Source organism: Pelophylax lessonae, assembly GCF_965119305.1.
Source record: "Pelophylax lessonae genome assembly, chromosome: 2".
Lineage (NCBI taxonomy): Eukaryota > Metazoa > Chordata > Amphibia > Anura > Ranidae > Pelophylax > Pelophylax lessonae.
The window spans coordinates 421,268,354-421,294,161 of NC_138769.1; the positions used below are offsets into that span (position 1 = coordinate 421,268,354).

Sequence of the window (25,808 nt, forward strand, 5' to 3'; positions counted from 1 at the left end):
TATATTATTATTATTATTATACAAGCTTTATATAACATCAATAGTTTGTACAACAGCGCTTTACAACAACAAGGGCAGACTGTACAGTTACAATGTAATTCAATACAGGAGGAATCAGAGGGCCCTGCTCAGTAGATCTTACAATGCAAAAGGGAGAGCCAAGTGTTACAAAAGGTAATAACTGTGGGAAATGAGCTGATAGAGAAAAAAAAATGTACAGTTGTGAGTTGGAGGCAGGGTAGGCTAGACTTCTGTGAAGAGAAAAGTTTTAAGGGGAATGCATAAAAGTGGACAGAGTAGGAGATAGTCAGACAATTTAGGGTAGGGAATTCCAAAGGATGAGAGAGGCTCCGGAGAAGCCCTGAAGACACGCATGGGAGACAAAGGAACTAGGAGTGGGAGGCATTGGGAGGAACAAAGAGAATGATCTGGTTTGCATATTAAAAAAAAAAAATATATACCAGATTTTCCTGTATATAAAAATTCTTGTATATGTTTAAAAGTATACAGAATTTTCATCCACAAATTGGTTGGGCCTTGCAGATGTTTAGTGAAACAAAAAAAAAAATAATATCTTACAGAAGTATTGGAAACCAATAAATCGTTGAGATCTAGGGATTATGTTCCATGTAATAATGTGACTGCTAATACATCATGTTCATCTATATGTGTTTTACAGACTTTGGACACTCAATCGAATATACACTAGACCATAATGTGCCAAAGCTGAAGTGCTATGCAGATCGTGTCTATCCTGCTGATACTGTCACTATAGAATGGTATGAGGAGAACCACAAAATACAGGAAAATACTGGCAACCCCAGTTCATGTTCTTCCTGTAGTCTAACAAGAAACCCTAACTCATACAAATGCATTATAAGACATTCTGTGATTCAAAACACCTGGACCGGCATGTGGCAAACAAATGGTATGTATTGCCAATATAGTGCTGAATTTAGAGACTGGAGCAGTGATAGGAGTTTAAACAAAAAGATAGTCAGCACTAAACACCCCAATAATATATAGCCACTAGGAAAAAAGGCAATATACTAAAACCTTCTAGTGACAAAGAAACATTATACGCAGCGCTATACAGTGCCCAATCACAAGTGAGTTAAAAAATAATTATAAATAAATATGAATAAAGTGCAGTCCAACAGTTAGTAAATGTCCTCAAAGGCTTTCACACTGATTACCAGCAAGAATAAGGGGACAAGATATAGTGTCTTCCAGTGATCCAAAATGTTCAAAAAACAAATGAAACTAGAAAAAAAAGTTCGTCGAGACAAACTTTAAGTTGGCTTGAGAAAGCTTGACCAGAAAGTTTGAAAAGTTTAGATCGATCGATCGATAGAAAAGGTTTGAAGATCGATCGATCGAAAAGGTTTGAAGATCGATCAATAGAAAGAAAAGGTTTGAAGATCGATCGATAGAAAAGGTTTGAAGATCGATCGATAGAAAAGGTTTGAAGATCGATCGATAGATAGAAAAGGTTTGAAGATCGATCGATCGATAGAAAAGGTTTGAAGATCGATCGTTCGATAGAAAAGGTCTGAGGATCGATCGATCGAAAAGGTTTGAAGATCAATCGATCGAAAAGGTTTGAAGATCAATCGATCGATAAGGTTTGAAGATCGATCGATCTATCTAAAAGGTTTGAAGATCGATCGATCGAAAAGGTTTGAATATCGATCGATCGTTTGAAAAGGTTTGAAGATCGATTGATCGATAGAAAAGGTTTGAAGATCGATCGTTCGATAGAAAAGGTCTGAAGATCGATCGATAGATAGAAAAGGTTTGAAGATCGATCGATAGATAGAAAAGGTTTGAAGATCGATCGATAGAAAAGGTTTGAAGATCAATCGATCAATAGAAAAGGTTTGAAGATCGATCGATAGAAAAGGTTTGAAGATCGATCGATCGATCGAAAAGGTTTGAAGATCGATCGATCGATCGAAAAGGTTTGAAGATCGATCGATTGATAGAAAAGGTTTGAAGATCGATCGATCGATAGAAAAGGTTTGAAGATCGATCGATAGATAGAAAAGGTTTGCGATCGAAAAGGTTTGAAGATCGATCGATCGAAAAGGTTTGAAGATCGATCGATAGAAAAGGTTTGAAGATCGATCGGTCGATAGAAAAGGTTTGAAGATCGATCGATAGAAAAGGTTTGAAGATCGATCGATGGAGAGAAAAGGTTTGAAGATCGATCGATAGATAGAAAAGGTTGGAAGATCGATCGATAGATAGAAAAGGTTTGATGTTTGATCGATAGATAGAAAAGGTTTGAAGATCGATCGAAAAGGTTTGAAGATCAATCGAAAAGGTTTGAAGATCGATCGATCGAAAAGGTTTGAAGATCGATCGATCGAAAAGGTTTGAAGATCGATCGATCGAAAAGGTTTGAAGATCGATCGATCTTCAAACCTTTTCGATCGATCGATCTTCAAACCTTTTCGATCGATCGATCTTCAAACCTTTTCGATCGATCGATCGAAAAGGTGTGAAGATCGATCGAAAAGGTTTGAAGATCGATCGATAGATAGATAGATTAGATGAGTTTGAATGAGTTTAAATGGATTAGCATCAAAGCTTGATTGAGTCTAATGGGATTTGGAGCTTGGGTCATCTGAACATCCTGTCAATGAAAGTCTATGGGCATTTTTTGGGTTTTTAATTTTCATTTTTAGGAAAACCGTAACTCAAACCAGTCTGAAAAGATATAGCACACTGAGTCAGAACAGTATGAAGGTCTGTGCCGAGTTTGGAGTATGTAGCTTGAACGGTCTAGGAGGAGTTAGTGTCCAAAAATTTTGCGGCCATAAACATAAGAAGAATAATAATAAGTTTAAATACAATATCAGTAAGTTGGCTTTTGCAAGCCAACTTAATGAGTCTAAAGCAGTGTTACTCAACCTTTTTTCAGTCAAGGCACCCTTTAAAATTATGGACAGGCTCAAGGCACCCTTTAAAATTATGGACAGGCTCAAGGCACCCTTTAAAATTATGGACAGTCTCAAAGCACCCCATTCTAAAATGTAAAAAACTATTCTAATAGTTTTACATAATGCAGCAGCATGGACATACATAGGACACCCACCATTAGAGGTGATTTATTCTTTCAAAGCAAATACACTTTTGCACATGAGTACTGACTAGTATTCTGGTGTTTTCTCCTCTCCCTCAGCTTCTCTCCATCAATCAGCTAATGTGACCCCAGTGTGGATGGAGAGGGGCAGAGGAGGGTTAAATAAGGATGCTGTGCAGGCGATCACAACCCTTTTTTTCAACACTGATGACATCACTGGTTGTTAGGACGCCGGTGGCTGGAAGGTTGAAATAGTGCACAATACAAGCCTGTGGCTTTGTGTAACTGAAAGGTAGGCTTGATCCATCTGCTGGCTTGTATACCTTTTTTGGGCAATTTTTAGGCATTTTGCCAAGGCACCGCTTAAGAAACCTCAAGGCAGCCAAGGGTGCATGGGCACCCTGGTTGAAAAAGGCTGCTCTAAAGTGTAATAAACAAAATCCATTTCATAAAGACTTTGGATATTCTTCCTATTTTCCAGCCAGCTGGATTAAAGACTCACCAGAGATCCTGGCTGCTCAATTAAGTGCTGCAAACACGCATATACAGTACAACAATACCAGAAAGGTTGGTGTCTCCACTCGTAAGTCCTAGACTCCAAAGATCTGGAACTCAAGGTGCAGCCAAAGGAAGAAAATCATATAGTGTGATATTATATAAATAAATGATTACAATCACACCCTTGTGCATTTGATATCACTCTGTGTGAAACATGCACACAAAACACCGACCTCCAACCACATGCAGTGCGCATTCACTGGCGTATATGCTGCCAGATACTGTACAGAAATATAGGTAATGTGGATGGTAACTGCATGCATCGATCTGGGGTCACTCTGAATACCTCTTACTTCCTCCCAGGCGTAATACCCAGTTTACAGTTCACCGAACACCATAGGCAATAATACAAGAAAGTGCCATATAGTGCAATATTTATTGTAAACCGCAACACGAGTACATACTGTATGTAAAATCCTCACAAACAAGGTTAAAAACAAGCCACCAAAACACGTACATGAATGCCGTCACCCGGACCTCTGTTGTAGCAATGTGACATCATGCTACAAGCTCCACCCCATGCATTCTGAGGCCCCAGGATGCACGTTTGTGCAAAAACATAGAGCGGAGATTGTGCTGGCGTTTGATGTAAGTGTTTTGGTTGCTTGTTTTTAACATTGTTTGTTAGGATTTTACATATGTACTCCTGTTATGGTTTACAATAAATATTGCACTGTATAGCACTTCTTGTTTTATTGCCTATGGTGTTCGGTGAACTGTAAACGGAGTATTATCCCTGGGAGGAAGTAAGAGGTGTTCAGAGTGACTCCAGATCGATGCCTGCAGTTACCATCCACAATACCTATATTGCTAGATGGCAGCATTTACAGTGGAGAGTGTACACTGCATGTGGGTGGAGGCCGGTGTTTGGTGTGCACGTTTTTTAAGGGTGTGATTGTCATCATTTATTTATACAATATCACACTATATGATTTTCTTCCTTTAGATGCACCTGGAATTCCAGATCTTTGGAGTTTAGAATTTACGAGCCTTTCTGGGATTGGCGCTATACTGTATATGCGTGTTTGCGACACTTTATTGAGCAGCCAGGATCTCTGGTGAGTCTTGAATCCAGCTGGCTGGAACATAGGAAGAGTATTCAACGTCTTTATGAAATGTTTTTTGTTTATTACACTTTAGACTAATTTAATTTATTTTTTGAACATTTTGGATCACTGGAAGACACTATATATTGTCCCCTTATTTCACTGGTAATCAGTGTGAAAGCATATGAGGACATTTAGTAACTGTTGGACTGAACTTTATTCATATTTATTTATGATTATTTTTTAACTCACTCGTGATTGGACACTGTATAGCGCTGCATATTATGTTTCTTAGTTATAGGAGTTATTCCCTACTTTTTGAAAGTACAAACTCCAGGTTGTCATCCTTGCATTCCTACTAAATCAATCACTGGCCTGAATGAAATATGCAGTTCAGTTTCAATGTCATCAGTTTGCATGCTTGCTCTAGGTCAGTGATTCACTAAATGATGAATCAAGGTTGAAATCTCCACAGCTTGTATGCTCACTGGCAAGTGGGCAATGCCTGTTCCCATATAGAAGTCCTGGCAAGTTTCTTTTAACCACCAGAACATAGGGCATAAAACTCAGAATCCTGCTTAGTTTTTTTTTTAGAAGACCTGTCAGGTTGAGTTCAGGTTAGAGGGGACCAAGCATGACAGCATGTTAGGTATTAAAGTGGTTGTAAATTTTGTTACACCACTTGTACCACAGGTAAGCCTATAATAGGGCTTCACCTGTAGGTACTGTAAATATCTCCTAAACTTGCACAGTTGAGGAGATATTCAGAGTGCATACAGCCGATGATGTTATTGGCGCGCTTACCGTGCCGGACCTTCAGAGCCCGTGCCGCAAATAGGCAGCTTCCACGCACATGCTCCATTATTCATGACTATAGGGTTATGTGGCTTCCTGCAAAAGAAGGACTAGACAGAACAAAAAACTTAGCTACATCCATGGGCCGTCCTCAGCTGGTATAAAACCCCCTCTCTGCTATAGGTATTCAGTTTGTTTCTGTCTAGTCAGGAGTAAAGACCTAGGCTCCCTTCCGGGATCTTTTGGTCCTAGCAATTTATGCTTTTTTCTCCTGGGAGATCTACAATCAACTACAGGGATGTGTGATGGGCTGGATAATCTAGATCCAGTGGTCATCCCAGTCCAGCCAGCAAATGCGTGCAGACCACAGCTACACGCTACGTCGGCCGCAACATAGCTTTAACAGGACGGAGGCTGGCCCACAAGTTACACATCTTGCAGGGTCGCATATATATAAGTTGCAGCATCCCCCTGACCAACAGCCCCCTACTTCAGTGGTGAGAGCTTCTTTCTAGATTGATGCCCGCATCCATGGAGAGGGTAAGTACATTCCCCCCTCTGCTTCTTTGTGTGGGGTGGGGTGGATGCAGGTACTCTCCAGGGATGGATGGACCTGCCTGGAGGTTCCCTCCTCCCATCCTAATCCCTCAATTAACCTGGGATTTTTTCCCCATCTCCCCTCCATCCTCCCTCTGCGAGGCTCATTTGGTGATGTATGCCTGCCTTGGCAGTATGGAGTTCAGTACTTGGGGTCTGGTGGGGGTCCCAGTGCAGAGAGCACAGCGGAGACACCTGGGCGTCTTCCCTCTATCCCCCCTCTGTGAGGCTCATGTAGTTGTGTATGCTCTGCCTTGGCAGTATGGGGTGCAGTACCTGGAGGTCTGGTTGGGGTCCACGTGCAGAGGGCGCAGCGGAGACTCCTGGGTGCCTCTCAGACAGTCTGCAGCAGCATTTGGCAGTGGCCAGTGGCCATGTTTTCATAGTCCGTGATGGTAAGGCGGCCATTTTCCCTTAGTTCTGTTTGGTCTTCGGTTGACGGCCATGTTTGTGTAGTCCATGACGTCACGTCGGCCATTTTCCCTTGGTCCGATGTGACGCTGGAGATGGCTGAAGCTGCTTGGCAGTGCCTGGGCTCAGGGCCCTCCTCTTCCATGAATCTAGGGACGGCTGGCACACATGGCGAGCTGCTGGGTCCAAACATAGAGCGCTCCTCTCTCTGCAAGTGCCCTGAGTGTGGGGGTCCATAGTGGTGCCAAAACTTTTGTTGCTGCGGGGTCTCCCTTATGCTATGGAGCCTCAAGGTCACACCTTCTGACTGATATCCCCCCTCATGGAGGCGCCAGGTCTTTCGGAACCCCAGCTCTCCATTGATGCCCTGACAGCGGCTCTACAGTCCTTGTATAACGGGGTGGAAGTGACGTGTCTTTTCTGAAGACTTTTTCCTTTAGACTTACCAAAACCATATAATATGAGGTCAAACCTAAACACTTTCAATTTGTATGCAATCTGGCAGGCCCTTGCACTACATAGAAAAGGTAAATCTGAAGGAAATCTAACCACAAAAGTTGGATAGTGTGTATCCAGCTTTAGCAAGAATCGTCCTCTGCCTTATCCTGCTCAGTCTGTCCCATCTGATTCTGAGTCTGTTGCTGCCGTGGACGTGGCCTGTCCAGTGGGACTTGATATCACGCTCCCTGATCTGTTCGATAGTGAGGATGACTCCTCCACGGTCGCAGCAGCAAATGCTGGCGAACACACTTATTACTGCAGTACGAGGTTTTAAAGATGGATGATGTGGCTAATGTGGCCAGGTACGTGGCTGTCCCTTTCAGGACACACAAGACGTACAGCCAAGGTGTTGCGATATCTTTCTTATTTTGACAGATTTGTTTAGAAGGAGTACGTTACCGTTTTGAGCAATCACTTTAAAAAAAAACGGACCAGTCCACCGGTGGTAGACCCTCCTGATTCCAGGTTGAATAAAGCAACCATGATCCCAATAGAGGATTCCCCCATCCTTTAGGGACCCGGCCGGTAGGAAAGCGGAGTCGGTGGCACGCAGTATGTATACTATGGTAGGTTCGTCAATGCGACTGGTCCAGGCCTCAGCCCTGGTTTCTCAGACACTAACTGAATGGACCAAACTTTTGCACCAGGGTCTGGGGAATGAGCAGGTTCCCTCTGCTTACGTTGATCTCCCGTGCTGTTCAAGCTCTCCGTTTCAGCAGTAGTGATTAGGCGCGTTCTATGGCTTAAAAATGGGTCTGCAGACCAAGCCTTTAAGAAAGCTCTCATCGAACTGCCCTTTTCAGGTAACTGTCTGTTTGGGGCTACAATGTATGACATCATTAAGGGTCTCACGGGGGGGAGAGTACCTTCCTTCCACAGTCTAGGAAAGGGAAGGAGCCTCGTCGCAAACATGGGCTCTCTTCTCATATATATATATATATATATATATATATAATATAGTTTTTTTTAATAAAGAAAAAATTAAAGCCAGAAAAAAAAAAAAAAAAGGGAACCACTGCTCATGCAGGATGGAGGAACAGAAATTATGGCCTAAATGTTTTTAGTGCAGCTGCAGAAAAAAAGAAAACCACTGCTGACGCAGACGGAATAGCACCAGCGACGCAGAAGGGGGGAAGGCAATTACTCCCTAAATATTATTAGTGCTGCTGCGCCACAACAAAAGAAGAAAACCACTGCTGACACAGAAGAAATAGCACCTGAGACGCAGAAGGGGGGACAGCAATTATGCCTCAAGAATTTAGTGTGACTGCGCCACAAAAAAAAAAGAAAACCACTGCTGACGTAGAAGGAATAGCACCTGCTACACAGATGGGGGAGTACTAATAATGCCACAACAGAACCTGATGCTGCAAAAAAAAATTAAATATCAATGAAAGTAAAATTGGGATCAGTGGGGTGACAAAGACATCTTGTATACACCAACACTTCAGTGGCACCACTGTTTTACGCAAGAATCACAGCACAGCACAGCACTACACTACACTGACTGCACTAAACTGACTGAACACACAATCCACTGTCTACCCTGCCTAATCTCCACTAACACACTACACAGGGCTGTCCTGTAAGCAGCCTTATATAGTGTGGGGTGCCCCTGAGCCATGATTGGCCAAAGGCACCCTACCTTTGGCCAATCATGGCTCTCACATTACATTGTGCTGTGATTGGCCAAATCATACAGGTCAGGTGCATGCTTTGGCCAATTAGCAATCAATGCACTGGGAGATCACAGTGCATTACGGGACGCTCGTCGGTGGGCAAACTTCCCGCCGAGCACCCCGTTAGTTCATCTGTTCAGCGAACACCCGATGTTCAAGTCGAACGTATGTGCTGTCAGAATGTTTATACTCAGTGGCGGCTGGTGAAGTTTTAAGATGGTGGTGCGCAAGACCCCGCCCTTCCATTTTGACCCCTCCCATTTCTCAGAAGCCCCACCCCTTATAGACTCCACCCATTTTGTCCCCTTTATTTTGCTTGCGTGAACAAATTCTCCCAATATATCACATATTAAGGGGTCAGTACTAGTATATCCCATAATAGGGAGCAGGGGCCCTATTATGGGATATACTGTGAGAGACACCCTATTAGGGGATACACTGACTGAGAGTGGCACAAACCCCACAGTACAGACCCCCTAGCACAAACCCCACAGTACAGGCCCCCTAACACAAACTCCACAGTACAGGCCCCCTAGCACAAACCCCACAGTACAGACCCCCCTATCACTAATCCCACAGTACAGACCCCTAGCACAAACCCCACAGTACTGGCCCCCTAGCACAAACCCCACAGTACAGACCCCCTAGCACTAATCCAACAGTGCAGGCCCCCTAGCACAAACCCCACAGTACAGGCCCCCTAGCACTAATCCCACAGTACAGACCCCCTAGCACTAATCCCACAGTACAGACCCCCTAGCACAAACCCCACAGTACAGGCCCCCTAGCACAAACCCCACAGTATAGATCCCCTAGCACTAATCCCACAGTACAGGCCCCCTAGCACAAACCCCACAGTACAGGCCCCCTTTCAATGCAGTGACCAGCGTACATGCCCCCTTTCAATGCAGTGACCAGCGTACATGCCGCCTTTCAATGCAGTGACCAGCGTACATGCCCCCTTCAATGTAGTGACCAGTATACATGCCCCCTTTCAATGTAGTGATCAGCATACATGCCCCCTTTCAATGTAGTGACCAGTATACATGCCCCCTTTCAATGTAGTGACCAGTATACATGCCCCCTTTCAATGTAGTGACCAGTATACATGCCCCCATTCAATGTAGTTACCAGTATACATGCCCCCATTCAATGCAGTGACCAGCATACATGCCCCCTTTCAATGCAGTGACCAGCATACATGCCCTTTTCAATGTAGTGACCAGTATACATGCCCCCTTTCAATGTAGTGACCAGTATACATGCCCCTCAATGTAATGACCAGCATACATGCCCCTCAATGTAGTGACCGGCGTACATGCCCCTCAATGTAGTGACCGGTATACATGCCCCTCAATGTAGTGACCGCAGTACATGCCCCTCAATGTAGTGACCAGCATACATGCCCCTCAATGTAGTGACCAGCATTCATGCCCCTCATTGTAGTGACCAGCATACATGCCTCTCAATGTAGTGACCAGCATACATGCCTCTCAATGTAGTGACCAGCATTCTTGCCCCTCAATGTAGTGACCAGCATACATGCCCCTCAATGTAGTGACCATCATACATGCCCCTCAATGTAGTGACCAGCATACATGCCCCTCAATGTAGTGACCAGCATACATGCCCCTCAATGTAGTGACCAGCATACATGCCCCTCAATGAAGTGACCAGTATACATGCCCCTCAATGTAGTGACCAGTATACATGCCCCTCAATGAAGTGACCAGCATACATGCCCCTCAATGTAGTGACCGGCGTACATGCCCCTCAATGTAGTGACCAGTATACATGCCCCTCAATGTAGTGACCGCAGTACATGCCCCTCAATGTAGTGACCAGCATACATGCCCCTCAATGTAGTGACCAGCATTCATGCCCCTCATTGTAGTGACCAGCATACATGCCTCTCAATGTAGTGACCAGCATACATGCCTCTCAATGTAGTGACCAGCATTCTTGCCCCTCAATGTAGTGACCAGCATACATGCCCCTCAATGTAGTGGCCATCATACATGCCCCTCAATGTAGTGACCAGCATACATGCCCCTCAATGTAGTGACCAGCATACATGCCCCTCAATGTAGTGACCAGCATACATGCCCCTCAATGTAGTGACCAGCATACATGCCCCTCAATGAAGTGACCAGTATACATGCCCCTCAATGTAGTGACCAGTATACATGCCCCCTTTCAATGCAGAGACCAGCGTGCGTGCCCCCTTCAAAGTAGACAGTACTGTGTCAGTGACAGTGTTTGGGCCGCCGCCCCCCCCCCCCCCCGAGGCATCACTTGAACATTTACCTCGGTCGGTCGACTCAGCTCACTCACAGTCCCGGGCGGTGACCTGCGTCGGGCCCCGGGGCGGCGGCGGGAGTCGGAGTCACTCTCGCATGCGGAAGGGATGGAATTCGATGCTGAGTTGCGGACTCTCTCGCGTGGCTCTCCTCTGAGTCCTCTCTGCTGGCGGACGGGAAGCTCTCCTCTCTGCTAGCAGGCGGGCGGGACTGGCGCACGCACCGCCCCCACGCATTCACGTCACCAGGTCCCCGGTAATCATGTCCTCCTATGTGATTGGTCCAGGCTGGAGTCTGGACCAATCGCAGCCAGGACATCACAAAAGTGGGGAGTGTCGGGGCGCATTGCTCTGCGCCCCGATGACCCCCAGAAGGCTGCCAATCGGCGCCTCTACACCGCCACACGTGTAGGTGAAAAACAATACCCCCCCCCCATACCCACCACTAGTCCGGCGCCCCTAGTTGTTTATACTGCTTTGATATACAGTGTCTATTTATGCAAAGAACTGTAAATAAGGAGATTCTTAACTTCTTTCCATAAATCAACAAAAATACGAGATGGTTTTAAGTGGCACTATCCTGAAGATGAGAAGAATACAATTTTATGCAAAAATATATATATTTATTAAATAATTCAGTGCAGAATAATGTCAAAAAGATGATAAACACAAACATGGAACAAAATTCAATCAAATGTATCACACAGGTAATGTGAGAAATGTACTCAAAGAATACTATTATAGAATATCAAGGTAACCAAAAACCCATAACTTCTAGAATATGATCAAGAGCCTACCATGAGTACACAAAAGATGGTAACAAAATCTAACAGATTTGACACGTGACTTCTCTCAGCCAACAGATGTTCACAACTCAATGTTTAAAAGAAATGCATGGACAAAAATTGTTACACCAGGCACTGAGACTTGTTAAAAGTCCAGATAGCTTTGGTAAAATAAACTTCTATTAAGTTAATCTATTATTAAAAATACATCATAACTGCCCCATTTACTAACATCAGCCTAAAATTTCCCAAGATAGAAATTTAGACCAATCAAACTGCAGTTAGAATGATCCAATTTCAAATCTTGATGCTAATAAGAAACAAAAATGGGTCAGTCAGATATATATATATGGCAATTGAATTGCCTGTAGGAAAAATAGAAATATATACTTTAACAAACAAACTTAATCTTGTTGTCTGAGATGTCACGTTTGTGTAGCCTCAGCTTCAAATTTCTCCCATCAGCTTCAGAACTTTATCAGAGCACCTACTACCTTCATGGTCTGTTCCCTTCTCTCCCCCCCCCCCCCCATCCCCCATCATTAACTGACATGAAACCTTTATCCTATGGGAAATGTAGGCGGGGATTTTGTTTTCCATATGAAAACATACCTCAAAAGGAGGCTTATTCACTAAATGTCTATAACTCTAACACAACTTTGAACGTTCAATAGGGGGCACTGTTGGATTACATACAAGTTTGGGACATTGAATTTAATTTAATTATTTTCTCAAAGATAACCTTTTGACCTAAGTCTAGGAAAGAGACTTAAGTCGTCTACCACCTCAGTTTCTGTCAAGAATAGAAGCTCCCTTTAAGATATACGTTTGCTTGGATAAGTCTGAGACCATAATGACCACAAACCTTCTTCAAATACCTTAAAAGTGAAGTCATCTGGTTCAAGACATAATTTAGTTCTTTACACATAAGAAAAGAAAATGGTATACATATCTACCCAACATTATATATTTTTAAAGTTCATACCTACTATATCAATGATATAAAAAATAATGCTGCTAATACAATTGTTACACATAATAATGTTTCCTCAGGCATATTTTTAAATGAGCCCTAAAAAAAAAATATACTGATGTTTTTGTTCATTGTTAAAATACAGACAGACAAAAATGACATCACCCTCATTAGAACCTGTGATGTCAAAAAGGGGCCTCTTTATTTATGGCTTGAAGAAAAAAACAGTCTTTGCTGAGACTTTAAAATTGTCTCAAAGACAATGAACTTTCATTCGCCCCATGACAAAATGGCTGCTAGGCTGTATGGGTCTTCTATGACTCCTTTTTAGCCCCAATAGTCCTGACAGTGCGACTCGAACATTGAATCAATCCCTACTTAGCAATCCTCTTTCAGCAACACCTAGCCACACACTCTTTAGTTCATACCTTCATTCAGGGAGTTTGAAATTTGGTTCCGCCAGCTTCTCTCTTTTGCCACCGTGGGATTTAAACGTAGTGCTCTCTGTTCTCCAGAAACCTCTATTTGAGAATATTAGGGAGATTCCCTTGCCTGTCCCAGAAGTTGGCTTTCTTGGTGGCTATTACATCGGCCCATAGGGTGTCAGAGTTGGCGGCATTATCCTGTCATCCCTATTTGGTGGTCCATAGAGACAAGGTGGTTCTTCGTCCCTGTCCATCGTTCCTACCTAAGGTTGTCTCGGACTTCCATTTGAATGAGGGCATTGTGTTGCATTCCTTGTGTCCCAAGCCGGCTCATCCCAAGGAATGTGCTCTGAATACCTTGGATGTGGTTTGAGCGATTCGGGTGTATCTGGCAGCCATGGAGTCCTTTCGGAGGTCAGACACGCTTTTTGTGGTTACACGAGGACGAAGGAAAGGGCTGGCCGCTTCTTCAGCTATCATCTCTAGATGGATCAGACAGATGGCGACTCAGGCCTATTCTTTTAAACGTCTGGTTCCTTGTTTTCCTATCACCGGGCATTCTACTCAGGGGCTTGGTACTTCCTGGGCCTTCCATCATCAAGCGTCAATATCTCAGGTTTGCAAAGCGGCCACTTGGTCGTTGGTGCATACTTTAATCAAATTCTACAAAGTAGATATTTTGGCATCTGTGGATGCTTCTTTTGGCTGCTAGGCTTTGCAGGCTGCTGTTTAAGAGGGGCTGTTCCCTCTTGAGGGGTGTTTTTCTTAAAATTTTTATTTCAGATGGGGCTCCTGTGTGTCCTGGTTGAGCTTCTGTGACCCGGTTAGGGCTCTTGTGTTTAGCCTTGGGTTATTTTCCCTTTTGGCACTGCTTTGGATGTCCCTATAGTCATGATTAAGGAGCGCTGTGTCCGTCGATGAACTAAAGAGAAAATGGGATTTTTGTACTCACTGTAAAATCCATTTCACTGAGTTCATTGATGGACATAGTACTCACCCCTCTATGGAGTTTTGATACTTCTAATACTGCTTGCTACTACAATGAATACCTATAGCAGAGGGTTATATACCAGCTGAGGACGGCCCATGGGCGTAGCTAAGTTTTTTGTTCTGCCTAGTCCTACTCCTGCAGAAGGCAATATAACCCTATAGTCATGATTAATAGAGTGCTGTGTCCATCAATGAAGTCAGAGAAATTGATTTTATGGAGAGTACAAAAATCCAATTTTTTTGGCAAAATGCTTCAAGTCTGTGCAAATATAAAGAAAAGCTTAACATGACATTAAATAGGCCAAATACTGCTTATATACAGCAGAATTGGATATGTACCATTAATATTCAAGCAAATAAAAATGGCTAAAGTAATTAACAGTGGACATGCTTAAATGATTTGGGATAAGAAGTTTGTAGTTGTGACTTACTGAATCACATTTTTTGTCAAATGTTGATATTTTTTTGTTCGGTGGGGATTATTTGTTACCCATAAAAAGTTTTTTTTTATTGATGCTTTGTTTCTTCTCAGCAACCGAGCAGGACAATGTTGAATGCTCATGCAGATATTGTAAAACTGTGAATGCTGAAATGTCAGTTAGGTTGTACTTAAGAAAAAATACAACAGAGGTCCCTGTGGCATCAGTGAACAGTTCCTCGCCTGTAATTGCAGAAGATTATAGAAGCAAAATACAAACATTGGAAAAATACAGGCTGCACTTAACCAATCTCACTGCTAAGGATAATGGAGACTATATTTGTGAGATCCGGACTTCAGATGAAATTTTTATAGCTTTGACCTCTGTTAATATCACAAATGCAAAAGGTAAGGATGGCTTTTACTTTTATCTTATTTGTGAAATAACTACATAAATGTACAGTATATTAACCATATGGATCATTGTAAAAAAAATGTCTGTGCTGTCCTTTAAAGAAAACCTGTGCTGAGAGCCGAGGCATTGAGAGTATTGTAAAACACCTTGGGCACACTGAGAAGAAGTCTACTTAAAACTGGAACCAGCTTGCTCTATACATATGTCACAGACCTTGTAACCACAAAATTCTCCATACACCTGTCCAACTTCAGTGAATCAACTTTTTTTTCAATTGACTTTTGTCGTAGGCTTCAGGAGGAAAATTGTCAGCTGAAAAGTGACTTTATCTGATCAGATTACAGCGTGTGGTGGCTGTCCGCATACAATAGCCAACAGGGGAGATTCTCCATCTATGCTGTTTAGCATGGATGGTCGAATCTATTAAAAAAAATCTGTACATGTATGGCCAGCCTTACAGTGCAATGATCAAAAGTCTCACAGACACACCTAAACCTCAGGACACCATTGTTTTTAAAAAAATTATACCTGTTCATTCCTTACTGTTTTTTCACATTTACAATAAAAAATGGGATTTTTGACTTACCGTAAAATCTATTTCTCTGATGTTCATTGACGGACACAGCTCCTGATATTCATAACCTTTGGGGTATACTGCCCCATACAGGAGTAGGACACTAGGCAAAAAAAAATTCTGGCTACACCCATGGGCAGTCCCAAGGGCACTCCCTCTCTCTGCTATAGCCACTCAGTTTTGTTACAAGCAGGAGAATAATAACTCCAGAGGGGTGGGTGTTGTGTCCATCAATGAACATAAGATAAATGGATTTTACGGTAAGTCAAAAATTCTATTTTCTCTTTCATTCATTGATGGACACAGCTCCTGATCTTCAAAACCACAAAACCATTGGGATGTCCCAAAGCAGTGTTAACCACTTCTGGACGGGCCTTTTTCTGACCCTTGTTGTTTACAAGATAAAATCATTTTTTTTGCTAGAAAATTACTTAGAACTCCCAAACGTTATATTTATATTAGGGATGCACCGAAATTTCGGCCACCGAAATTTTCGGCCGAAAATGGGCCTATCCCATTTCGGCCGAAAATGGGTTAAAAATGCCGAAACTGCGATCTGTGCATTAATCAACTAACAGACCGGGCGGGCGAGCGGCCGCTAATAGTTGTAACTGTGAGCTTCACTTTACTTCCCTGTCAGCGGCAGATGTACATGAAGTTTCTTCCTCCGAAAACCATTGTGGTCGAGTAGACCCGCCCCTCCCTCACTTCATTGGTGGATTATTAAGTCTTTGCCAATCAGATTTATCCAGGCGGAAATCCCCCTCCTGTGATCTCATCACGGAGAAGCCTCCTTTGCATGAGACGCTCGAGAATTGTTTACTTTTTTTTCTTGTCTTATCTCTCGGCAGCAGGAGAGGCTCGTGCAGGGGGGGAGGGGGGACGCTCCGAGCGAGCGGAGCAAGATACACTCTTCATGTGCTGGACATAGAGAGACATGCTGGACATAGAGAGACATGTGCTGGACATAGAGAGACATGTGCTGGACATAGAGAGACATGTGCTGGACATAGAGAGACATGTGCTGGACATAGAGAGACATGTGCTGGACATAGAGAGAGACAGAGGCAGAGAAAGAGCTCTGTCATCGATCAGGGAGCCAATCCGCTCATTGTACTTTTCTATCATCCATCCGGACTCCATTATCTGACATAACACCCATTCACTTCCACTGAGGCAAGCTTACCAAAGGTATTTGTATTATGCAGCATGAGGGGTTAATGTATTGCCACTGCTGCATTAGTGACCGACCAGTGGCAGTTAATTAACCCCTTTGTGGTGCCTTAGTGCAACCAGTATCAGTGCAACCAGTATCAGTGCAACCAGTGTTAATTAACACTGATACTGGTTGCACTAAGGCACCACAAAGGGGTTAATTAACTGCCACTGGTTGGTCACTAATGCAGCAGTGGCAATACATTAACCCCTCATGCTGCATAATACAAATACCATTGGTAATTAAATTAACCTCTTGCCAACCCATCACTACATATACTGTGACAGGGTGGCAGCGACAGGTGAACGTCGCTGCCTGTTTTTGGTGTATGCCCCTGTTCTATCCAATTTAAAATTATTTGGGGGAAAAAGTCATTTTCGGTTTCGGTTTTCGGCCAAGGGCATCCTGCATTTTCGGTTTCGGTTTCGGCCCAAAATTTTCATTTCGGTGCATCCCTAATTTATATATATATATATATATATATATATATATATATATATATTAGCAGCAGAGACCCTAGAGAATAAAATGGAGATTGTTGCAATATTATCACACCGTATTTGCGCAGCGTTCTTACAAACGCAATTTTTTGAGGAAAAATTCACATTTTGAATTAAAAAATAAAAAAAAAACAGTAAAGTTAGCCCAATTTTTTTCTATAATGGGAAAGATAATGTTACACTGAGTAAATAGATACCCAACATGTCATGCTTCAACATTGCACACGTTCGTGGAATGGCGACAAACATTGGTACTTAAAAATCCCCATAGACAATTTAAAAATGTCTCCAGGTTTCCAGTTTAGAGTTAGAGGAGGTCTAGGGCTCAAATTATTGCTCTCGCTCTAACAATCACGGTGATACCTCACATGTGTGGTTTGAACACCGTTACATATGTGGGTACAACTTGCGTATGTGTTCGCTTCTGCGCACAAGCTAACGGGGACGGGACGCTTTTAATTTTTTATTTTTTTTCCCATTTATTTTATCCTATTTTTTATTTTTACACTTACACTTACATTTTTTTAAAAAAAACTTTTGATCACTTTTATTCCTATTACAGGGAATGTAAAAATCCCTTGTAATAGAAATAAGCATGACAGGACCTCTTTAATGTAAGATCTGGGGTCAAAAAGACCTCAGATCTCACATCTACACTAAAAAAAAAAGTAATTTTTTTCAAGATCTTTAAATCCGTTGCTAGCAAGCGACGTCTGGCATCTCTCCGGTCCTCCAAGGCCATAGAATCGAGTAAGGGCCATCTTGCCCTCACTCGACTTTCTGCTTGAGGGGACAGCAGACCAGATCGTTTTCCCCGCTACCGGCGGGTCCGGTAAGCAGGGAGAATGACTGGAAAGCGGCGGGAGGGGCACCTCTCCCGCTGCCCATAAGGGTGATCCCGCGGCGAATCTGCCACTGGGACCACCCTTATGTTAAAGCCGACCGCCCGCAGTTTAAAAAAAACGTCAAAGTACCGACGTAAAACTGCAGTAGGCGGTCCGTAAGTGGTTAAACATGAGGGGTGGAAACAACCAAAATATTACCAAGGCTAAACATTAGCCAACCAGGCAACAGGAGCTCAACAAAACAATTGGAGCCCACCTGAAAAAAACAACACACTCTCAGAGAGGATCAGTTCCTCTTAGAAAAGCAGCCTGCAAAACCTAGCGACCAAAAGAAGCATCTGCAGATGCCAACACATCCACTTTCCAAAACCTTGTAAAAGTGTGCACCGACGACGAGGTGGCCGCCTTGCAAACATGCGTCACTGACGACGGAAAGCCCAGGAGGCACTAAGCGATCTAGTAGGGTGCACCTTGACAGGGAAAGGAAGAACCTGACCCCTGATGGAATAGGTCTGAACCACCATCTGTCGTCTGATCCATCTGGAAATGGTAGCAGAGGAAGCGGACAACCCTTTTCGGGGTCCATCCGTGAGCACAAAGAGAGAGTCTGTTTTCCTGAAAGACTCCGTAGCTGCCAGGTACACCCTAATATCCCAGACCGCATCCAAGGCATCGAAAGCGGTTTCCTTCAGATGTTTAGGCCTGAAACACAGGGATGGCAACACCATGTCTTCATTCAAATGAAAATCAGAGACAACCTTTGGAAGGAAAGACAAATAGGAGCGAAGAACCACCTTATCCCTGTGAATCACCAGGTAAGGTAAATGACAGGATAACGCTGGCAGTTCTGACACCCTGCGTGCAGAGGTGATAGCCACTAAAAAGGCCACCTTCTGGGATAGCATAAGCAAGGGAATCTCCCAAATATTTTCAAAGGGAGGCTTCTGTAGAGCAGAAAGAATCAAGTTAAGATCCCAAGGCGGCAACAGAGCCCGCACTGGAGGACACCCTGAAGAAATGTATGCACCAGGTAGTGTGTGGTCAAAGGTCGTTGGAAGAAGACCGCAAAAGCCAACACCTGGCCCTTGATGGTACTCAAGGCCAATTTCTGTTCAACCCCCCCCCCCCTCGTTGAAGGAAGGTCAAGATCCGAGCCACCGAGAAGGAGCGAGGTAGAACCCCAAAAGACTAACATCAAGCAATGTACTTCTTCCACGTACGTTGGTAGATCTTCCTAGAGGTAGATTTCCTAGCTTTCAACAGTGAGGGAATCACCGACTCGGATAAACCCCTATCCTACAGCACCTGGCGTCCCAACAGCCAAAGCTGTCAAAGCCAGCAACTGTAAAGCAGGATGGAAGATCAGTCCTTGGGACAGCAGATCCTCCTTGAGAGAAAGCTGCCAAGGAACGTCGGCGACCAGCCACATCAGATCAGCGTACCAAGCCTGGAGAAGCAAGTCTGGAGCCACTAAGATGAGCGGAATCCCTTCTGCCTCGATCCTGCGTAGAAGTCTTGGCAGAAGCTTGAGAGGAGGGAAGGCTTAAATCAGACAATACTGACCCCACGGGGCCACCAGCGCGTCTGTGGCATTCGCCAGAGGATCCCTTGACTGAGCCACAAACCCCTGCACCTTTCTGTTGAGCCAAGACGTCAACAGATCCACCTCGGGAGTACCCCATCAGAGACACAGCTGATGAAACACCTCCGGATGAAGGGACTACTCCCCGTGGTCCAACACCTGACAGTTTTCCACCCTGGGAATGTGTACCGTGGAGAGGGCTGGAACTAAACCTTCTGCCCATCTTAGAATGCCAGCTACCTCCAGAGCCACCAGGACACTTCTTATGACCCCTTGGTGATTGATATAAGCCACGGCCTAGGCATTGTCCAATTGAATAAATGCACACTGGACAACCCTGAAGGCAATCTGTCCAATGATCCAGACACAGTCTGATCGCTTGGTGTTCAAAGACATTGATCGGGAGTCTGGACTCTTCCAGCGTCCAGATCCCCTGAGCAGACTGCTTGCCAAGGATGCCTCCCCAGCCGGACAGGCTGGCATCTGTGGTGACCACTGTCCAATAGAAGGGGAGGAAGGATTTTCCCAGCCGAAGCGCTGGAGAATGAAGCCACCATATCAGGGACTCCTTCGTGCCCCGACTCAGCCGGATCTGATTGTCCAGGGACTGCGGAGTCTTGTCCCATTTGGTCAGAATTTCCTTTTGCAGGGACCTCGTATGGAACTGTGCAAACGGAACTGCCTCGAAGGTAGACCCCATCAGGCCTAGCACCCGCATGCAGGTCCGGAGGGATGACCATTTGGACAGCAGGAGGTAATTTGCAGCCTGCAGTTTGTCCAGAGGAAGGCCCAGATTGTCCAGCTTTGTGGATGGAACCAGAGCAGGCTTCTGAAAATTCTGAATCCAGCCGAACTCCTGCAGAGTTCGTATTGTGAACTCCAGATTCTCCACCAGAGCAGAGGGAGACTCCGCTCACAGAAGGAGATCATCCAAGGAGCCCAGTACCACGATCCCCTGTTGGTGTAGCAAAGCTAGCACTGGGGCTAACACTTTCATGAAGACCCGATGAGCAGATGCGAGACCAAAGGGTAACGCCGGACCAAATGACTTTGTGGACCCACTTGTCTTGCAACCGGGAAGTCCATGGGTCCGGAAATCAGCGAAGACATCTCCCCAACCCCAATACGGGTAAGGGCGCACCTTCATGAAGAAGGAGCCTTGTCCATGGGTCTAGAGAAGCCCGCTCTCGGCTTACCAGGCTTTGGATCCTCCAGAAGAGGCCCTGAAAGGCTTCGAGCCCCTGTCAGTTGACCCTGAGGGACGAATAAACTACTTATGAGCTGAGAAGGAAGGTCCAGGTATTTCTGTGCGCGGTCGCAGACATGGAGGAATCATCCTCACTATCAGAGGATTTCAGGCGCGTGGTTGCAGACCCAGCAGGGTGACCCACGTGCACGGCAGCCAAATTAGATTCAGGATCTGATGAGACAGATGAGGCAGGGAAAGGAGGGTGATTTTTGCTAGCCTGTCGCTCGCAAGCCACCTCCACCCGGGACTCCAGGACCGCCATCAGTGCATGGATGGATGGTTGGGACCCGGAGGGCCCCACAGCCTCAGAGAGGGGATCAGGTGGGGAAATGTGCACCAAAGACTCCATGAGTTACCAGGGGGAACCCACAAAAAGTGTAAAACACTGCTAAGGGACAACACCCACTGCGCTGGCAGCACCACCCTGTCGCCAGGCACAAAGCACAAAATGATCCTCGGCAGAGAGGGAGAGATCCCCACCAGACTCACCACCCAGCAGAAACAGGTCCCTGCAGCCACCTGGATAATCTGCACTACACATGCGGTGATCAGGAAGTAAAATGCTCCAGGAGTTAGCACCAGGGGATGAGGAAGGGCTCTCACCACCGATATTGCTGCCCACAGGGCTCCACTGTCATGGCTGCTGCTATTTCCAATGGCAAACCATAAGAAAATGGCCACCAGACTACACAAATATGGCCACCGTGTATAGAAACAAACAGGCTACAACAAAATGGCCCCGTGCGGCACCACGAGGCTTACAGGGACCCAGGAGGGAGACCAGGCCTCATAGACAGATCTAGGCAGGACGGGGGCACTGGCAGGAGCTCCCACCAGGTACAAACCTCCCCTCCGCACGATCGATCATCCGGTTGCCAGCGACTCACCCCCCCGGACCCCATCGCCAGTTAGCGGCCCTGCCCCCATCCCAGAAAAGTGGCCAGACCACCCAAATAATCCCAGCGTGGGGGGGGGGGGGGCAGGATGAGGGGCTTGGCAAGAGGGGGTGCCTGCAGAAAGGAGGGGAACCCAGGGGTCTGACTGTCCCAAGGAGGGGCTCACGTCCACCCCAAAACCTTCAGGGGAAGAGGGTGACAGTTACTCACCATACCAGCAATCAGGCGGGCACCGCTCCAGACAGAGCCTCTCTCAATCGAAATGGGGGGGCTGTCGGCCAGGAGAAATGCTGCGACTCGGCCGAGACTTAGTTGTATGCGACCTCGTAAGGCATTTAACTTGCAGGGCAGCCCCCGTTCAGTGGGGCTATGTTGCGGCCGACCTAGCGCGGAGGTCTGCTTGAGCTCACTGGCCAGACTGAGCCGACCACTGGATGTAGATTATCCAGCCCATCACCCAGTCCGGCAGTTGATTGTAGATCTCACAGGAAAAAATCCAGGAGAAACAAATTTTCTATCTAAAATGTTTTTGCCAGGACTAGAGATCCCAGCAAGGAACCAAGGAACAAGGTCATTACTCCTGACTAGGCAGAAAAAAATGGCTATAGCAGAGAGAGGGAGTATACCCCCTGGAACTGCCCATGGGTGTAGCCAGAATTCTTTTCTGCCTAGTGTCTTACTCCTGTAGGGGGCAGTTTAACCCAGTGGTTATTACAATCAGGAGCTGTGTCCATCAATGAACGAAAGAGAAACATAGAATTACCACTGAACGTGCCTTAAGTCCCTTTTACATTGGTGGAGTCTGCAAGTGGATCTGCCTGCTCAGCAGGAGATCTCTTTGCTGATCCCCACTGAGCAGGTGGATGACAGGTCCTTGTCCACTCCACTGCTGCAGGGCAGACCCAAACACAGCCCGTTGTTCACTATGGGCTGTCTGATGGAAACAGACTGCCTGTCCGTTCCCATCCAACTGTCATCCGATCCCATCCGCCAGATGGATGGAGAAGGATCGGGACAGGTTTAGACGGATGCCGGCGGGCGTCAGCAGACACATGTTCACTGACATCCGCCGCTCCATAGAGAGCCATAGATGGTCCAATTGGGTCCACTTGAATAACTGACAGGCGGACCAAATCTGTCCATCAGAGTGAAAGGAGCCTTACAGAAGAACCTCATTAAAACAGTTGGGGCCTCTTGGAAACCAGCAACTCTGGAGACAATAATCACTAATTAGAATGATTTATTATACAACATAGTATATAGAGTGCAGGTGTCAGAATATACCTTCACTTCACAAAGGTCCTACTGTCTGCAATAGCGAGAGGGATGAGAATAGACCATTACTGAGATGGCATCCTTCTAGCCAGCAATTGGGAGATGCTTTTTCAGCATCGTGATGCTCTGCTACACAATCTAGAAAAACTTGATAGTTAATTAATTGAAAGAAGAACTTCCTCTGCCCAGCCTAAAGAATGAGGTTCTTGGGGGCATTTTGGATACACAGAAACATTCAGTAGAACTTTCACAAGGGAAGATCCGTCCTCCGATAGAGAAAGTCAAAGGTGCTTTGGGAACAAAGTCTCTTCCAGCTGAAGAGTGCCTGAGTATCCTTGGTTCTTTTTAACTGACCATTTGTTGTTTTCAAATGAAACATTATCACATCAGACCCCAGCCAGAAAGGTTGGGGGACTCATTTCAAAGAGCAGGCTGCACAAGGTCATGGGATGTTCAGCTTACGAGGCATAGTATTAAATGCTCTTGAACTGAGAGCAATGTTCAAAGCCCTTCTGTCATTCACTCCTTTTATAAGAGAAACAAGAGTTCACTTCCTAGACAGCAGTGGAAAGGTAGAATGGTTAGGCTTTCAGTGGAGCTTCCAGTATCGATAATTGCAACTAGAAATGGCCTTGCGGTTCGCCCAGCGGTCGGTTTGCTTGTTCGCAGCCCGCCGATTTTGCGAACATATGGTGTTGTTTGCGGTGGCCATATTAGTTTACATTGGGGAGAACTTTGACCCATGACACAGCCATCAGGTGGAACGGGACAGCCGATTGAAACATTTCAGCACGTGGACATACTCCCTACCTTATAAATAGACCTGACCTGGTGGCCATTTCACATTCTGCTTTTTGTCAGTGTAGGGAGAGGTTGGCTGTGTGCAGCAGGGACAGACTGTCAGTGACACAAATCGCTCTGTTAAGGTCCACAAAAGTAATTTTAAGGACTGGTATTTGTTATAGGTGTGCAGTGCACTTTATAGGGGTGTAATCACTTATAATAGACTTTCTAATATACAAATCCGATTCCAAAAAAGTTGGGACACTGTACAAATTGTGAGTAAAAAAAGAATGAACTAATTTACAAATCTCATCAACTTATATTTTATTCACAATATAATATAGATAGCATATCAAATGTTGAAAGTGAGACATTTTGAAATGTCATGCCAAATATTGGCTCATTTTGGATTTCATGAGAGCTACACATTCCAAAAAAAGTTGGGACAGGTAGCAAAAAGAGGCCGGAAAAGTTAAATGTACATATAAGGAACAGTTGGAAGACCAATTTGCAACTTATTTAGTCAATTGGCAACATGATTGGGTATAAAAAGAGCATCTCAGAGTGGCAGTATCTCTCAGAAGTCAAGATGGGCAGAGGATCACCAATTCCCCCAATGCTGTGGGGAAAAATAGTTGAGAAATATCAGAAAGGGGTTTCTCAGAGAAAAATTGCAAAGAGTTTTGAGTTATCATCATCTACAGTGCATAAAATCATCCAAAGATTCAGAGAATCTGAAACAATCTCTATGCGTAAGGGTCAAGGCCGGAAAACCATACTGGATGCCCGTGCTCTTCGGGCCCTTAGACAGCACTGCATCACATACAGGAATGCTACCGTAATAGAAATCACAACATGGGCTCAGGAGTCAGGAATACTTCCAGAAAACATTGTCGGTGAACACAATCCACCGTGCCATTCGCAGTTGCCGGCTAAAACTCTATAGGCCAAAAAAGAAGCCATATCTAAACAGGATCCAGAAGCGGAGGCGTTTTCTCTGGGCAAAGGCTCATTTAAAATGGACTGTGGCAAAGTGGAAAACTGTTCTGTGGTCAGACGAATCAGAATTTAAAGTCCTTTTTGGAAAACTGGGACGCCATTTCATCCGGACTAAAGAGGACAAGGGCAAGTTGTTATCAGCGCTCAGTTCAGAAGCCTGCATCTCTGATGGTATGGGGTTGCATGAGTGCGTGTGGCATGGGCAGCTTACACATCTGGAAAGGCACCATCAATGCTGAAAGGTATATCCAAGTTCTACAACAACATACGCTCCCATCCAGACGTCCTCTCTTTCAGGGAAGACCTTACATTTTCCAACATGACAATGACAGACCACATACTGCATCAATTACAACATCATGGCTGCGTAGAAGAAGGATGCAGGTACTGAAATGGCCAGCCTGCAGTCCAGATCTTTCACCCATAGAAAACATTTGGCGCATCATAAAGAGGAAGATGCGACAAAGAAGACCTAAGGCAGTTGAGCTGTATTAGACAAGAATGGGACAACATTCCTATTCCTAAACTTGAGCAACATGTCTCCTCAGTCCCCAGACGTTTGCAGACTGTTATAAAAAGAAGAGGGGATGCCACACAGTGGTAAACATGGCCTTGTCCCAACTTTTTTGAGATGTGTTGATGCCATGAAATTTAAAATCAACTTATTTTTCCTTTAAAATTATACATTTTCTCAGTTTAAACATTTGATATGTCATCTATGTTGTATTCTGAGTAAAATATTGAAATGTGAAACTTTCACATCATTGCATTCTGTTTTTATTCACAATTTGTACAGTGTCCCAACTTTTTTGGAATCGGGTTTGTAGAAAGCATATTATAGTGGATTTGTATTGTGCACTGTGCAGCATTGTGACTGGTGTGTTGAGCGTTTCTGCAGCAGTACTACAA

The 25,808-nt window shown here is 44.8% G+C and overlaps 1 protein-coding gene across 1 annotated transcript in view; it reads left to right on the forward strand.

The window, feature by feature from the left end:
• Positions 1-23,731, forward strand: part of HHLA2 (HHLA2 member of B7 family) — a gene marked incomplete at its 3' end in the record, with an annotated part of 67,786 nt that extends 44,055 nt beyond the window's left edge. The window contains exons 5-7 of the mRNA XM_082248102.1: positions 680-928; positions 14,680-14,973; positions 23,508-23,731. Coding sequence (XP_082104228.1) covers positions 680-928; positions 14,680-14,973; positions 23,508-23,731 — 767 coding nt within the window. The remainder of the gene's footprint in view (positions 1-679; positions 929-14,679; positions 14,974-23,507) is intronic.
• Positions 23,732-25,808: the final 2,077 nt, after the last annotated feature.